This window comes from Oncorhynchus clarkii, chromosome 6 (genome assembly GCF_045791955.1).
Source record: "Oncorhynchus clarkii lewisi isolate Uvic-CL-2024 chromosome 6, UVic_Ocla_1.0, whole genome shotgun sequence".
NCBI lineage: Eukaryota > Metazoa > Chordata > Actinopteri > Salmoniformes > Salmonidae > Oncorhynchus > Oncorhynchus clarkii.
In genome coordinates, this window is record NC_092152.1 from 49,551,145 (window position 1) to 49,569,129 (window position 17,985).

General features: G+C 40.1%; 2 protein-coding genes and 1 non-coding gene across 4 annotated transcripts; 1 reads left to right on the forward strand and 2 right to left on the reverse strand.

Moving 5' to 3' along the window:
• Positions 1–899: 899 nt before the first annotated feature.
• On the forward strand, positions 900–6,088 carry LOC139411259 (TELO2 interacting protein 2). Of its 2 annotated transcripts, XM_071157315.1 has the most exons (8): positions 1,064–1,350; positions 1,457–2,165; positions 2,366–2,552; positions 2,674–2,766; positions 2,935–3,119; positions 3,269–3,412; positions 3,507–3,663; positions 5,775–6,088. In XM_071157315.1, the coding sequence occupies exons 2-8, from the start codon at positions 1,468–1,470 to the stop codon at positions 5,856–5,858; spliced, it is 1,548 nt and encodes a 515-aa protein (XP_071013416.1). In that variant the 5' UTR covers positions 1,064–1,350; positions 1,457–1,467; the 3' UTR covers positions 5,859–6,088. The 2 variants fall into 2 exon arrangements, with proteins under 2 accessions (XP_071013415.1, XP_071013416.1); XM_071157314.1 differs by having other exon boundaries at positions 900–2,165.
• A 75-nt stretch (positions 6,089–6,163) lies between these two features.
• LOC139411260 (MAK16 homolog (S. cerevisiae)) lies at positions 6,164–9,838 on the reverse strand. The gene is made up of 10 exons (XM_071157316.1): positions 9,652–9,838; positions 9,021–9,070; positions 8,763–8,872; positions 8,567–8,631; positions 8,326–8,477; positions 8,101–8,155; positions 7,843–7,917; positions 7,592–7,699; positions 6,845–6,910; positions 6,164–6,734 (listed from the first exon to the last, which is right to left on the reverse strand). The coding sequence occupies exons 1-10, from the start codon at positions 9,664–9,666 to the stop codon at positions 6,525–6,527; spliced, it is 906 nt and encodes a 301-aa protein (XP_071013417.1). The 5' UTR covers positions 9,667–9,838; the 3' UTR covers positions 6,164–6,524.
• A 7,071-nt stretch (positions 9,839–16,909) lies between these two features.
• Positions 16,910–17,005, reverse strand: LOC139412523 (small nucleolar RNA U13). The gene has a single exon (XR_011634713.1). It is a non-coding gene; the product is annotated as a small nucleolar RNA U13 (small nucleolar RNA).
• Between the last annotated feature and the right edge of the window lie 980 nt (positions 17,006–17,985).

A 17,985-nucleotide genomic window follows, 5' to 3' on the forward strand; every position in this document is an offset into this window, starting at 1 on the left:
TAAAATTATGTTCCCCTTGAAGTTCCTACTGTCTTAATAATATACAAAATGCTCAAGGGGAATGGTTAGCCACTGGCATAGAAAAAAAATATGTATTTAGTAGGCGTATATTAATAATGATATTGTTAATATAAAGTAGACATGCAATCATAATTGACTGTGGCGCATATAAAGCACCCACAAGCTATAGGTGGCTGAAAACACAATGATCGTGGGATGAACGATTGACGAATTTCCGGGCAAAGGCGTCCATTTAAAAATCATTCAAAAAATAATAATAATTCCTTCCTCCCTTGCCTTGCAAGTGTTTTCTCGGCAGACGTCATGCAACGTCATCAAAAGTGTGCACTTAATTTGAGGGCTGGGGATATAGGGTGTCTATTTTAACTGTTTGAAATGTAACCAAAAATTCGCACTACGTGATATTCCCTTCCGGTCTTGGAGACTTGGCGAGCGCTCAAAGCGTCGTAGAATGCCCCTCTGAATAACGGGTCGTGGTTTTGGCTTATCTGTGTTGGAAAAAGAAAGACGCGGAAATGACACCATGTTATGGTTCCCGGGAAATTTAAGCCTGCTCATGCAAAATTGCAAATCCTTTTAAATGTACGATATATTCAGATCGAATTGCACTCAAAAAATGTTATTCCATAGTATGGCTCATATTAGCGGGCTATCCCGGGGTAAAAACACTTTTTAAATCCATTACATTAGCTCTGTAAAAAAATTGTTTACAAAATAATGCGATTACGTAAATTTGACGAAGGGAAAGGACGTCAGAAGATCTTTAGGTTTGTTACAGCGTAATAAAAATTATCATTACCGCCACCAACGTATACGGGGTGTAATAACAGCCGTGGTTGATGCTATTTGTCTACTCGCAAATTATGGTATGAAACGTTGATTTGAACCTTCTGACCAACTAGTGGATCAGACGGCGCCCCACTGTCTGATTAATATCGCGTGATTTCTGATGATTGTTGTCGATTATATCGACTGTTTGTTTCTGTATGGGGTGCACCTATCTGTTATAGCGTGAGCCAGAGAAGCTCCGCCTACTTCTCTCATTCCAGGAAGTATATTGCCGCGGTTTCGCCCTTCGTCAAACCATAAGCTGCAAATCAAGAGTCCCTCTGCTATCAATACTAGAGCTATGAATACGAATGGTTATAAAGTATCACTCAACGGTGTCTAGCTTTAGTTTAACGCAGGTTTTATAGTATGTCTAGGTAGCGAGCTTGTTAGTCCATATGGTCCCATCGTAAACGGCTAACTTTAGCTAGCTAGTTGACAGGTTTAACTTTTACGGATAAGCGTGCTATTTTTTTTTAGATAGCACACATCTACAATAAGGTATGCTTTTGTGCTGGGTCAGAATTGTGAGCTGTGCCATTAATATTGCATGCATGTCTTCTATGTTTTATTGTCACAAAAACAACATAATTCCCTCACCAAACAGATATTTCAAAGATGGACTTGTCCCATATGCTGCAAGACCTACAACAATGTAAGGCTCCTGAAGAGGGACATTCCCCAGCAGAACCTGATACACTGCTCTCCCGTCCAGTGGCTGAGGTCCTGATTCATGTCCAGGAGAAACTCAAGGCACCAGGACTTACCACAGAACAAAGTGGAGAAATCCTTCATATTGTGGAGCAGCTATTCAGACTGGGGGACAGACACTGGCTTTTTTCTGAGTGTTGCAGCAATCAGAGCACAGACTTGACAAGGGAGTATGTAGACTTTGTGAGCTCCCTGACACTGTATGCTGCTTTGCCATTGTGTGACAATGACAGTGGCACACTACCAGAGAGTTCCTTTGAGGCCATCCCGGCCAGAGCCTGTGTCGTGAGTTCAGTAGTCTTAGCCCTGGTACAAAGACTTGGGAATGGAGGAGAGGTTGTTTCCAGCCACTGCCAAGCCACCTCCTGGGTCTTCCTCACAGGTCCACTTGCCCCCCTCTTGTGTGTGTTTGCGTTGACTCATATGCAAGAGCAGGCATGGACCAGTGAGGCCTCCAGAACAGCTGCATCTAACCTCCTGGACTCAGTGGTTCAGGCAGGGGACTGGGAGACCACCTCACAGCTTCTGTTTGGGAAGAACAACACAGAGCGCCAACCAGGAATCCTTGGCTCCATCTTGGAGATCCTGCAGTCTGATTTAAAAAGGTGAGTTCCATCATAATGACTTACTAGTAAATAGTGCAAGTTGAAATTATTCAGAACATTTCAAACACTTTAACCTCTGTGTTGTTGACCATATTTCATCAACAATCCCAATCTCAAAAATGAACATCCTTTGCATTAGATTTTCAATCAGTGCACCATGCTGTAAATGTTCTAATTGTGTTGTTTATAATGTTTTGCAGGGACAGCTGGAAGCGAAACCAGGCCACTAAGCATGTATTTGCCTGGATCGTCATGCAGGTGGGCCGGCCGTGGCTGACCGACTATCTGGAGAAGGTTTTCCCCCCTTCACTGCTGATGTCAGATGATTACTGCACTGACAACCAAGTGCTGGGAGTACGCTGCCTGAATCACATTGTCCTCAATGTGGTGAGATGTACTATATCTCTCCAGTTAGAACTTCCAGATAATGCCGTTATCTACAGTAATGGGTTGTAAAACTATGTTTGGTGTTTTCTGTATCTGTTCAATTAACGTCTCCCCCTTTCAGCCTGCTGCCGATCTCTGTCAGTACAACAGGGCCCAGGTGCTCTACCATGCCCTCTTCAACCACCTCTACACATCTGAGCCTCAGCTTATTGAGGTAATGCTGTGGCTTTCAATGGCATTAACAGCTTTTGTATGTACAATGCACCGACCAACATCTCATAATACACTTTGTATGTACTAGTTGAGCTGGTGACCAAGTAGCCTCAGTCACATCATGGTATTCTATTGTTCCATATACTGTATCTTCCCCTCTGTGTCTCAGGTGGTCCTTCCATGCCTGATAGACCTTTTGCCTGTGTTGGAGAAAGACCCTGCTTGCACTGGGCTCCCCAGGAAACCTAACCGTTATGACGAGGTGCTGCGGCTGACCCTCACCCATATGGAGATGGAGCATAAACTTGCACTTCGGAGTGTCTATGCCAAGTGTCTGGAACACTTCATTGAAAAGTGCGGTCTATCTCCTCTGGCTAATTAACTATTATTACATTGAGTATCTGTGAGAAATTGCATTTGTTGTGATGTTCTGGTAAATTCCACTTTTTAAAATTTAAGACATCTAGTTAATTCACTTTTCGATTGTACTTTTCTTTTGTTAGGATGGGTATCGTCATTGTTCGCCATCTGAAACGATTGGAAAGAGTAATCATTGGGTATCTAGAGATCTCAGACGGTCCTGAAGAACAGACTAGACTAGCTATCCTGGATGCTTTAGAAAAGACCCTGCTCATCGCCTGGCCAAGGTTGTCATTACCCCCAGCAAATAAATTAGACTAATGGAAATCCCATCTCTGTTTTTGTTGTCATACTGAGTGTTTGTGTCCTCTGGACTTGCAGAATGGAGTGCCGTATTTCCGCCCTGGTGCAGAGTCTGTTGAGGCTAGTGTGTGACCTGTCCACAGAGTCCATACCCCCAGCAGTGAGAGAGGAGCTTGTCACCAAGGCCACTCATTGTCTGCTGCTGTTGGACCACTGCACCCAGGGCAAGCTCAAGGTAGGCATAAAACAGTATCACTGTACCACTCAGGGTGTTGAGTCTGCTTTTAACCTCCAAGTATATTTCCTGTTGAATACAACTTCAGAAATTCAGAAATCAATCAGAAATTGATTTATGGCTCGATTCAATGCATTGTGCTGAAGAGCTGCGCTAAAGTGTATTAGGTATTTAAAGGCAACGTTTCAGCGATAGCGGAGACTGCAATCACGGTAAACGCTACATACGTCAGCTCAATCATAAAATTACCTTTACATTTCAATCAAGCAATAAAGCTGATTTTCAGCGATACTGATTGATTTGAGTCCCTAGAGCAGCCATATTCAACAGATCTGGTCCCAGAACTGGGTCAATACGGACCACGAGTCCTGCATATACAGTGCATTCATTAAGTATTCAGACCCCTTTTTCAAAATTGTTATGTTATAGCCTTCTGAAATTGATTAAATTGCTTTCCCCCCCTCTACCCCTCTACTCTATAATGACAAAGCAAAAACTGTTTTATTATTTTTGCAAATTTGTAATAAAAAACATCACATTTACGTAGGTATTCAGACCCTTCACTCAGTACTTTGTTGAAGCACCTTTGGCAGTAATTACAGCATCGAGTCTTATTGGGTATGACACTACAAGCTTGGCACACCTGTATTTGGGGAGTTTCTCCCATTCTTTTCTGCAGATCCTCTCAAGCTCTGTCAGGTTGGATGGAGAGCGGCGCTCAGCTTTTTTCAGGTCACTCCAGAGATGTTCTGGCTGTGCCACTCAAGGACATTCAGAGACTTGTCCTGAAGCCACACCTGCGTTGTCTTGACTGTGTGCTTAGGGTCGTTGTTCTGTTGGAAGGTGAACCTTGGCCCCAGTCTGAGGTCCTGAGCCCTCTGGAGTAGGTTTTCATCAAGGATCTCTGTACTTTGCTCCGTTCATCTTTCCTTGATCCCGACTAGTCTCCCAGTCTCTGCCGCTGAAACATATCCCCACAGCACCACCGTAGAGATGGTGCTAGGTTTCTTCCCGACGTAACGCTTGGCATTCAGGCCAAAGAGTTCAATCTTGGTTTCATCAGACTAGAGAATCTTGTTTCTCATGATCTAAGAGTCTTTAGGTGTCTTTTGGCAAACTCCAAGCGGGCTGTCATGTGCCTTTTACTGAGGAGTGACTTCTGCCTGGCCTATCTACCATAAAGGCCTGATTGGTGGAGGGCTGCAGAGATGGTTGTCCTTCTGGAAGGTTATCCCATCTCCACAGAGGAACTCTGTCAGTGACCATTGGGTTCTTGGTCACCTCCCTGACCAAGGCCCTTCTCCCCTGATTGCTCAGTTTGGACGGGCGGCCAGCTCTAGGAAGTCTTCCAAATCATGTCCAATCAAGTTGTAGAAACATCTCAAAGATGATCAATGGAAACAGGATGCACCTGAGCTCAATTTCAAGTCTCATAGCTCAGGGATAGCTTATTATGTAAATAAGGTATATTTTATATTTAATAAATTAGCAAACATTTCTACAAACCTGTTTCTGGTTTATCATTATGGGGTATTGTGTATAGATTTTTTAAATTCCATTTTAGAATAGGGCTAACATAACATGTGGAAAAAGTTGAGGGGTCTGAATACCTAGTGTGTGTATATATAGATATATATTCATTTTTATCAGTCTGGCTTTTAGCTGCTGTTGTAGTCGTAAAAGGTGCCATTTTTAAATTTGGTAGTGCATGGGCAGTTTACCTCGTTATATCATTTACTGACAGACCTTAGAGCTATTCATTCATGTACACAATTCCTGGAAGCTGAATGTAACAGTCCTTCCATGGGATGCTCTGGGTCAATGCGTGCAACAGTATGTTCCTGTCAATATCCAGAAACTTCTCACAGCCATTGAAGTGCGGGACAACATTCCACGTGTTCAACTCTATGCGAAGATGTCATGTCAGATACTGACTGGATTTCTGATACATGCTTATTTTTTAAGATATGTGACCAGATGAATGTATTCCCAGTCATGTGGAAGCCATAGATTAAAGGCCTACTTTATTTCAAGAGTTCATCAGAAAATCAGTCAGTTTGAAATAGTTGTATTTTTGTTCAGTATATTAATGGTAACTATTCTTTCTTCAGATGCTTCTAAAGGATGTCGACAGCAGCTGCACCAGCACCTATGTGCTGAGATGCATAGAGACAGTCACAATGGCCCAAAGATGACATATCTACAGTGTTTATTCCTCCATTGGAAATGAAGCCCACATCTATGGATATCTGGAACAGTGATATGATCAAGATGAATGTGGTTAATTGAGCAGGACTGACAGAACCTGGATCTATGTAGTCTGGCAATATAAGACTGACCCAAGTGCTATTATACAGTAAACTGACATGTTCCATTCTGTGTGTTACGGATCCACTGTATTTATTAAAACATCGCTGGCTGGGGAGATTTGGTAAGTCATTCTTTATCAAACAGCAGAAACTCTTTCAGCCAGGTTTAAGACATTACACTATTGTCAGGCTACTCGGGATTGAGATTTATTCATTTGAACAAATGGGCAGAAGAGGACCTGTAGGTGGAAAAAATGAATTTAAGACAGGAAATAATTTGAAATGGCATTCATGGTGGGTCTAAATTTGCTTATTTCAGACTTGTGCAACTTGAACGGGGTCAAGCCTGATCACAGGATTACACCCCATCCTCATAATCCACCCAGGAGTGATACATTGACAAATTACTGGAAGTACAGTCCCATTAGGCAAAACATTCTTGACAGCTCAAAGAACCAAAAGGCTTGATGCATTCCAGTAGTAATCGTTCCAGACAACATAACCAGGTTCCAAACTAAAAAAGGCCTAGAGTCCATGTCAGAGGAAGTCTGACTATGTTGCCTTGCTTTTGGGGACAGGCTCCATCTCCTGTTCATACTCAATCTCCACATAGGCCCTTTTCTTCCTGAATACAGCGCCTTTGAGGGGCATCTTTCCTTTGGAGCCTGAGGCCTCAGGCTCCTCTTCCATTTCTTCTTCAGACTCATCCTCTTCACTGGATTCTTCATGTTCATCGCTGCCTGCCTTCAGATTGTCCATGTCCTTCCAAATGAGACATGTTTAGTGTTAAAGCATATCAAGCAATATCACACCCTATTAGTCAAAATGTGAGCAATCTTTAGATGTGATCATGCTATATATTTTTAAGTTACCTCAAAGTCACTGAGATCGCTCTCTTCTATTTCATCCTCAGCAACAAATTCTTTCTTTCCAACATCCTGCAAACACATTCACTTGATTTAAAATACATCAGATGGCATTGGGCCTCCTACTTGGTTTTAATTTTGATCAGTGCCAATGTCCTGCACCAGACCCTGCCCAATAAAAAAGAGGTATCTTATTGGTTGTGCTGAAAGGAACACTTGCAGTCCAAGGACCAGTCTAAACTTAAGTTCATAAGATAGTTCTTAAGTGCAATTACTCAATATCTTAAGAATGAATGATTATCTTAAGATGTTTGTTGCTAGTCAACCTATCTAGCAAGCAATGGCAATCATGTTAGCATATTTCATACTGAGATTACTGTTCTAAGACATGTTCTTGGGTTTGAAATAAGCAATACTGAAAATTTCAGATGAAGTTTGAGTGAATTAAACATGTTCAATTGCTTTCATGAGCTTATTCTCTCACTGCCCTGAGTTTAAGACAAGGTTTATCTACCTTGGAATTAAGAACATATCCAATAACTATTTAAGAAACAAATTTCTTAACTTGTTGCTTAAAGAGAAACATAAGAAATAACGCAATATTTCCAAGAACCTTTTGAGGAATAGCAACTTTGCTTAACTTTCTTCATAAGTCTATAGTTAAGGAACAAATGGCAGTTAAGACATTTCTTCTTAAGATTTTGTGAATCTGGGCCCTGCTCAATAGAAACTCGATTAAGGAGCCGTTTTCACCTCATCATCCTCCTCCTCCTCCTCCTCTGAGTCAGTCTCACTCTCCTCATCCTGGTGCTCCAGTGCCTTATCAAAGGCATGGATGGGGAAGTTGTAGATGTCGCCATACTGAAAGAAATAGAACATTAATACTCAATCTCCTGTTATGAACATACCATATTTGTCTCATGCAGTTTTACTTTGTCTGAAAGTATTCTTCAGGTGGTGACAAATTGTGGAGTGATTGACACTGTACATAATCATGTATTTACCGTTCCTTGTTTCAGTCTCTCCAGCAGTTCTTTCTCTATTGCGTTATCAAGCTGTGCAGCAATCAGGGCCTTTTCCTGTAAAACAATAGAATATGCATCTCATGCTTACACATGACATGAGATTTTTGTAAATCATACCCTTTGACGGGAACTCTTGAGTCGCCAATGCCTTACGGTCGATTCACCAACACTCCTTGGAGCAGAACAGTTGAATGCCAGGGACAAAAACACTACTGAACTGTTTAACCAAGTACGTACCTCTTTCCTTTTCTCTCTTGCCTCCACCTTTCTGCTAAGGGGGACCAGTTTCCTCCTGGAAGATCATACATTTACAGTTCACACGTCATTTAAATAAAATAAAAAACATTAAATAACAAAATACAATTTGACCTTTACTATACAAGTTAAAGGAAACCAAACTAATTTCTGCAAAGATCAGTTTGAGTGTGTGAAAGGAATGGTGTATATAGGTTGGAAGCTTACTGTCGTTTGAGTGTGAGCTTGCGGATACGGATGAGGTACTGTGTGATCTTGGTAAAGCGCTGTTTACATTTGTGTCTGATGAAACGGGGCCAATAAATCAAGTTCTGGTCAATCTGTTCCAGAGCCTTCTCATAGTTCTTACTAAGTTTCACCTACGAGACAAAGTTGAAGTTAAAGAAAATACATCAAATATAAACCAATGTCTATTAACAGACAGTTGTTTAGTTCTATTGTCACTTACCTTCTCCCACATTCGGGCAGGGAAGGCTGCCCTCTCAATAACCTTCATATATAAGAAACATTGACCTAAGATAAAAGGTAAGCAGATACATTAAACCTCAATTTGCATTGTAATCTCAATACCCTTAACTACTAAAAACATACTTCCTACGTGTAGCTAAATATTTCTGATACTTATTTCACAGGAGACAACGTACCTTTCTCCTCTCTTATAGTTGCATACTGACTGTTTGCTAGTGGGCAAGATGACCTATTACAAAGCCCAGTTATATTGTATTCATTCCGGCAGAAGTTCTGAACCTTTGTCCTGTTAAAAGACCAACAGAAACAGTATTTTGTAAGTTAACCACCTTATCATCTTGATAGCTACAACAAATGAGCTGGCGTTAAAAGCAATGAATGGGTTCCACATCCACACTTGTGAAAAGATGAAACTTCAACAGTGGGTAACTTACTTGACTTTGAAGGAACAGAACGCTCTGTTTCCTATGACATCCCAGATAACCTAGAAAATACGTGTTCGATTAGTTAGTTACCTAGTCAGTTTCCTCCAAAACCATCTACCAAATATCTAACTAGGGGCAATTCTACGGTAACAGTGATGCTTAGACTGATCTTTCACTTAAAAATGTACAGTTTGTGCCATCTTTTGATTCTGTCCTGTTACTACGCAGGTTAATATATTTTTGCAAAATGTATAGTGGATTTTTTTCACAGCAGTCCTTGTGTATAGTTTGTTTTACTTTGCAATCTTCGTTTTTTGCTTGACATACATTTTAAAGGAAAATAATATTGAGTCTCAGCATCACTCAATCACCCTGGAATTGACCCAGCTAGCAAATGTAGCCTGTTTGCTAGGTATATGGCAGAATACACATTGATCAAGCTAACTGGCAAGCCAACAAGCTGACATTTTATGTATCATTGTTAGTCATTGAAAGATTAGATAATCTATGTGAATGCATAATTACAAGTCAATATTGTAGCTACAAGTGTAAAATAAACTGATGTCCAGAACTCGCTAGATAACGCGTGGCGTCGACACAATCGTGTCGGACATCAGCTAGCTGGTATCTCTTCACTTACATCGTCGTGCTGCATTTTTAGTTCCCCACACGAGTGTTGTGAATTCTCCGATTGTTTCAAATATATATTTTTTATTAACTCCAAATAGTAAAACTTTACAGGCTAGGTGTAGTTACGTTTTATCTCAGTACAACCACATGGAACAATAGGAAACGGACGTTATTCTTATTTTTTTTACAGTTGTATTGCTGGATCGCAAACGTGAAGTGCATACACTGCCACCTACTGTACTGGAGTGTGAGGACATTCACGGGGTGGTGGGCCGAAGCCTTAAAACGTGAAGTTGATCGATCTCCGTCGATGGAGGAGCGGATTTTTTTGTGTGACATTAACATATTTTGACTAAAAAATATGTTGGCACCTTCAATTATTGCAATTTATGTTTATAAAAAGTATATTTCAACACTCGGACGCTCAGGCAAATTTGCCGAACGCCTAAACATGGAACCAATCAGAACTCCCGTACCAACCCGTCATGATGAAGTCAACCAATGGCATGCTTATATCTACGATGTAAACACAGCCTCTTGTGAAATCGCGAGCTGCTGTCTGATGAAGGAGAACAGAATATTGCTAGCTAGCGCCCAGAATGAAGTACTACACGTATCTGTTTTCGAGCGCACTAGAAATATGTCGCATGCAATACTAATTGTCTTGATTGTATGAAGATGTAACTCCTTTGACCATTTAGCCAATCTATGAAAACCAGCCAATGTTAGACTAGCCTAGCCCGCTACTTTAAATGTCAATTTCTGTTTCATTAGCTATCTCTGTCAGTAAATTAAATTGCTGAATCATGTTTTGGCATGATTATTTTTTGTCTAATTTCAAGTACCTCCGCTGCAGGCTTAAATGAACATTCAATCATATACTTAGCATAGAAACCCAAATAAAAGCATGTAGATATACAGATGTGTCATGTATGCCAGAATGGAGGTTTAAAAACGACAACTGCATATTAGCCAATACATATGGCATAGCCTACACATATAGCACTGTGCTCTGCAATAAGATAACCAGTTTGATTTCTAATGAGATGAGATGAATTCTCAAATAGCAGCTGCCCAAAACCAAGGTGGGCATGCATTGGAATGTAAAATGGAGAATGATAAAGAGCCTGTAAGATTATATAAAATGCAGTTGGGAAATGAATGTTTGCGTTTCAAATATTACATGTTCCGTGTATTTAGGTGGTTTAAATTATTAACTTTCCTACTAACCTTTAAAGAAACTCTTGCCAAATCCATTTGTTATTCTGCTATGACTGAGTGAGACTTGTTTCATGCATATACTGAACCAGTCAAAAGTTTGGACACACCTACTCAATCCAGTGTTTCTTTTACTATTTTCTACACTGTAGAATAATAGTGAAGACATCACAACTATGAAATAAAACACATGGTGTCATGTAGTAACCAAAATAGTGTTAAACTAATCAAAACATATATTATATTTGAGATTCTTCAAAGTAGCCACCCTTTGCCTTGATGACAGCTTTGCACACTCTTGGCATTCTCTCAACCAGCTTCACCTGGAATGCTTTTCCAACAGTCTTGATGTACTTCGCACATATGCTGAACACTTGTTTTACCTGCTTTTTCCTTCCTTCACTCAGCTGTCCAACTCATCCCAAACCATCTCAATTGGGTTGAGGTCAGGTGATTATGGAGGCCCGGTCATCTGATGCAGCACTCTATTACTCTCCTTCTTGGTCAAATAGCCCTTACACAGCCTGGAGGTGTGTCGGGTCATTGTCCTGTTGAAAAACAAATGATAATCCCACTAAGCGCAAACCAGATGGGGTGGCGTATTGCTGCAGAATGCTGTGGTAGCCATGCTGGTTAAGTGTGCCTTGAATTCTAAATTAATCACAGACAGTGTCACCAGCAAAGCACCATCACACCACCTCTTCCATGCTTCACGGTGGGAACCACACATGCGGAGATCCGTTCACCTACTCTGCGTCTCACAAAGACATGGCGGTTGGAACCAAAAATCTCACATTTGGACTCAGACCAAAGAACAGATTTCTACCGGTCTAATGTCCATTGCTCGGGTTTCTTGGCCCAAGCAACTCTCTTCTTCTCATTAGTGTCCTGAACAGTTGATGTTGAGATGTGTCTGTTAATTGAACAATGGCAATGCTACCAAATACTAATTGAGTGGGAATGTGATTGAGTGTATGTAAAGTTCTTGACATTTTCCAGATTGACTAACATTTCTCTTTGCTTATTTGAGCTGTTCTTGCCATAATATGGACTTGGATATTTACCAAATTGGGCAATCTTCTGTATACCAACCACCCTTACCTAGTCATTGGCTCAAACGCACTAAGAAGGAAAGAAATTCCACAAATTAACTTTTAACAAGACGCACCTGTTAATTGAAATACATTCCAGGTGACTACCTCATGAAGCTGGTTGAGAGAATGCCAAGAATGTGCAAAGCTGTCATCAAGGCAAAGGGTGGCTACTTTGAAGAATCTCAAATATAAAATATATTTTGATTTGTTTAACACATTTTTGGTTACTACGTGATTCCTTATGTGTTATTTCATGGTTTTGGTGTCTTCACTATTATTCTACAATGTAGAAAATAGTAAAAAAATAAAAACCCTGGAATGAGTAGGTGTGTCCAAACTTTTGACTGCTACTTTACATACAAACAAAGAACACCATCAACTAATGTTTCACCATTTATTCAGTAAGAAGACAAATTGCAAAGGTGTCAGGCAGTATTTGAAGTATCTAAATATTGTGTAACCAACCAATCAATGTATGTCTGTATGAATGAAATTAGTGGGTCCTGCCTTGATCACGATTAGATGTACACTAGTTGTCAGTGGTGTAAAGTACTTAAGTAAAAATACTTTAAAGTACTACTTAAGTCGTTTTTTGGAGTATCTGTACTTTACTATTTATATTTTTGCCTACTTTTACTTTACTACATTCCTAAAGGTAACAATGTACTTTTTACCCATACATTTTCCCTGACAGCCAAAAGTATTCATTACATTTTGACAGGAAAATGGCCCAATTCACACTTATCAAGAGAACATCCCTGGTCATCCCTACTGCCTCTCATCTGGCGGACTCACTAAACACAAATGCTTTGTTGGTTAATTATGTCTGAGTGTTGGAGTGTGCCGCTGGCTATCCGACAATAAAAAAATAACTGGAAAATTGTGCTGTCTGGTTTGCTTAATATAAGGAATTTGAAATGGCGTATACTTTTGATACTTAAGTACATTTTCGCAGTTCCATTTACTTTTTATCCTTAAGTATATTTAAAACCAAATACTATTAGACTTTTACTCAAGTAATATTTTACTGGGTGACTTTCACTTTTACTTGAGTTATTTTCTATTAAGGTATCTTTACTTTTACTCAACTATGACAATGGAGTACTTTTTTCCAACACTGCTAGTTGTCCTATAGATTTTTGTAGTCTTAAATTATTACTTGAAATAAACTGAAAGCTAAAATGCTTGTGACCGAACATACAGTTGAAGTTTCAAGTTTACAGACACTTAGGTTGGAGTCATTAAAACTAGTTTTTCAACCACTCCACACATTTCTTGTTAATAAACTATAGTTTTGGTCGGTTAGGACATTTACTTTGTGCATGACACAAGTAATTTTTCCAACAATTGTTTACAGACAGATTATTTAATTTATAATTCACTGTATCACAATTCCAGTGGGTCAGACGTTTACATACACTAACTTCACTGTGCCTTTAAACAGCTTGGAAAATTCCAGAAAATGATGTCATGTCTTTAGAAGCTTCTGATAGGCTATTTGACATCCTTTGAGTCAATTGGAGGTGTACCGGTGGATGTATTTCAAGGCCTATCTTCAAACTCAGTGCCTCTTATCTTGACATCATGGGAAAATTAAAAGAAATCAGCCAAGTCCTCAGAAAAAAAAATTGTAGACCTCCACAAGTCTGGTTCATCCTTGGGAGCAATTTCCAAATGTCTGAAGGTACCACGTTCACCTGTACAAACAATAGTATGCAAGTATAAAAACCATGCGACCACGCAGCCGTCATACCACTCAGGAAGGAGACGCGTTATGTCTCCTAGAGATGAACATACTTTGGTGCGAAAAGTGCAAATCAATCACAGAACAACAGCAAAGGACCTTGTGAAGATGTTGGAGGAAACAGGTACAAAAGTATCTAAAAAAGTATCTGTAATTTTCATCATAGGTACACTTCAACTATGACAGACAAAATGAGAAAATAAATCCAGAAAATCATATTGTAGGATTTTTAATGAATTTATTTGCAAATTATGGTGGAAAATATGTATTTGGTCACCTACAAACAAGCAAGATTTCTGGCTCTCACAGACCTGTAACTTCTTCTTTAAGAGGCTCCTCTGTCCTCCACTCGTTACCTGTATTAATGGCACCTGTTTGAACTTGTTATCAGTATAAAAGACACCTGTCCACAACCTCAAACAGTCACACTCCAAACTCCACTATGGCCAATACCAAAGAGCTGTCAAAGGACACCAGAAACAAAATTGTAGACCTGCACCAGGCTGGGAAGACTGAATCTGCAATAGGTAAGCAGCTTGGTTTGAAGAAATCAACTGTGGAAGCAATTATTAGGAAATGGAAGACATACAAGACCACTGACAATCTCCCTCGATCTGGGGCTCCACGCAAGATCTCACCCCGTGGGGTCAAAATGATCACAAGAACGGTGAGCAAAAATCCCAGAACCACACGGGGGGACCTAGTGAATGACCTGCAGAGAGCTGGGACCAAAGTAACAAAGCCTACCATCAGTAACACACTACGCCGCCAGGGACTCAAATCCTGCAGTGCCAGACGTGTCCCCCTGCTTAAGCCAGTACATGTCCAGGCCCGTCTGAAGTTTGCTAGAGAGCATTTGGATGATCCAGAAGAAGATTAGGAGAATGTCATATGGTCAGATGAAACCAAAATAGAACATTTTGGTAAAAACTCAACTCGTCGTGTTTGGAGGACAAAGAATGCTGAGTTGTATCCAAAGAACACCATACCTACTGTGAAGCATGGGGGTGGAAACATCATGCTTTGGGGCTGTTTTTCTGCAAAGGGAACCATTACGACTGATCCGTACGGGTAAAGGAAAGAATGAATGGGGCCATGTATCGTGAGATTTTGAGTGAAAACCTCCTTCCATCAGCAAGGGCATTGAAGATGAAACGTGGCTGGGTCTTTCAGCATGACAATGATCCCAAACACACTGCCCGGGCAACGTAGGAGTGGCTTCGTAAGAAGCATTTCAAGGTCCTGGAGTGGCCTAGCCAGTCTCCAGATCTCAACCCCATAGAAAATCTTTGGAGGGAGTTGAAAGTCTGTGTTGCCCAGCAACAGCCCCAAAACATCACTGCTCTAGAGGAGATCTGCATGGAGGAATGGGCCAAAATACCAGCAACAGTGTGTGAAAACCTTGTGAAGACTTACAGAAAACGTTTGACCTCTGTAATTGCCAACAAAGGGTATATAACAAAGTATTGAGATACACTTTTGTTATTGACCAAATACTTATTTTCCACCATAATTTGCAAATAAATTAATTAAAAATCCTACAATGTGATTTTCTGGATTTTTTTCCCTCATTTTGTCTGTCATAGTTCAAGTGTACCTATGATGAAAATTACAGGCCTATCTCATCTTTTTAAGTGGGAGAACTTGCACAATTGGTGGCTGACTAAATACTTTTTTGCCCCACTCTATATCCACAGTAAAACGAGTCCTATATCAACATAACCTGAAAGGCCGCTCAGTAAGGAAGAAGCCACTGCTCCAAAACCGCCATAAAAAAGCCAGACTACGGTTTGCAACTGCACATGGGGACAAAGATTATACTTTTTGGAGAAATGTCTTCTGGTCTGATGAAACAAAAATAGAACTGTTTGGCCATCATGACCATCGTTATGTTTGGGGAAAAAGGGGGAGGCTTGCAAGCCGAAAGAACAAGCCAAACAACACCATCCCAACCGTGAAGCACGGGAGAGGCAGCGTTATATTCTTTATCCCTTTACACTTGTGTGTATAAGGTAGTAGTTTTGGAATTGTTAGCTAGATTACTCGTTGGTTATTACTGCATTGTCGGAACTAGAAGCACAAGCATTTCGCTACACTCGCATTAACATCTGCTAACCATGTGCATGTGACAAATAAAATTTGATTTGATTTGATGTTGTGGGGATGCTTTGCTGCAGGAGGGACTGGTGCACTTCACAAAATAGATGATATCATGAGGGAGGAAAATTATGTGAATATATTGAAGCAACATCTCAAGACATCAGTCAGGAAGTTAAAGCTTGGTTGCAAAGGGTTCTTACAAATTGACAATGACCCCAATCATCTTTCCAAAGTTGTGGCAAAATGGCTTAAGGACAACAAAGGCAAGGTATTGGAGTTGCCATCACAAAGCCCTGACCTCATTCTCATAGAAGATTTGTGGGCAGAACTGAAAAAGCATGTGCGAGCAAGGAAGCCAACAAACCCGACTCAGTTACTCCAGCTCTGTCAGGCGGAATGAGACAAAATTTACCCAATTTATTGAGAAGCTTGTTTGTGGAAGAATACCCGTTTCTTTTTTTTGACCCAAGTTAAACAATTTATGCTACCAAATACTAATTGAGTGTATGTAAACCACTGGGAATGTGATGAAATAAATAAAAGCTGAAATAAATCATTCTCTCTACTATTATTCTGACATTTCACATTCTTAAAATAAAGTGGTGATCCTAACTGACCTAAGACAGGGAATTTTACTAGGATTAAATATCAGGAATTGTGACAAACCGAGTTTAAATGTATTTGGCTAAAGTGTATGTAAACTTCCGATTTCAATTGTATGTTCGACCTAGCATATAGGCCCTCCATCATTCGGGATTGGGTCGTGGGAGGGGTTCAGGTGAGTCGTAGGTTGACATTTTTTGGCATATATTTTTTTAAATCCATTATAGTCAGCCCCTTAAAACTGACCAGATGTTAAGATCTTTATAAAGTTAGATGTTCTGAAGCAGAGAGGTTTTATTTTGTACTTATTATTTGGTCCATGTTTTTACACCGCTATTCTCTATTGGGTTACAACTCAGGCACGTTGTTTTAGTAGTTCACGAACCCCCAAAACGAATAAAAACCGTCAACGAAACCTGCTTGTGAGCAGAGGTTAACCAAAAATCGAACCTTCAATGTTTCGAATATCGGTCACATTTTTTTAACCATTTAATGAAACCCTGGTTCATGATCAGACGGCTGAGGTGCATTGCGTAACAATGAGGTCACACCTGTCACAGAAACACTATGACGCTCCCGATCATCACATTTATGAACCGAAGGATCAATGTTGGTAAAGGTTCGAAAAGTATTAGAGGAAAGCTCATAGTCTTTTATAAACTGGTTTGCAAACAAAGTCGACGTTTTCATGTATAATTACATTCAACGAACAGTACAAAAATATAATTACAATTTCTCAACATGAAAGAAGCTAAAATGTTTGTGAATTTCCAATAAAGTACAGCAAACCGTCAGTAGTTCGCATTATAATATATTCACAAATGATGCATTCTGGGACATTGGATATTGTTAGCAGAGAGGAAGAGGCGAAGCGAGAGCGAAAAAATCTGTCTTCTCCAGCAGGTGCCGTTTTTTAGTTTTTGTATGGAGGTCAATGAAAGTGAATTTGGTTAACAACAAATGTAATGGCCTATTTGCTCTGTGTGGCTTATTTGATCGAATATATGTTTCGTAATGATTAGGTTGTTTAGAGTTTACTGATAAATCTGGGACTCGTAAACTTTGAGGAAAAACATTTATCGGAGTTGTGCCTCGTCGTCATTAGTTACCACAGTCATAAAGTCATACACCTCGCCTATTTTCACAATTTATCTTCTTAAATTGTGATTTTAAACCTTAACCACACTGTTAACCGTATGCCTAACACTAACCTCAAATAAAAATCACATTTTCGTTTTCATGAATTTTACAGACAATTTTGACTTTGGCTGTAGTAACTAATGGGCACCGTTGAGCCTGTTTTTCACGCGAGTATATGCTCTCTCATTGGCTAGAATGTGCCCACCTGATCTTGCCTCCTCCCGACTGCCCTTTTTTAAGACATGTATTTTCATTGTTAGAGTGGCTAGTAGAGTATCTGGTCAATATAATGGATAATATGTGTAGTTGCTCTGTCCCTTGACATCCAAATCGACCAATAGCCCCTCCTCCCTAGATCTAAAGGGTTTAGAGAGGTGTCAAATCAGGGACACGTCTTCTTTACATTATAAGACCTCATGCTATGGAAGAAAGAGGTTTCTTATTT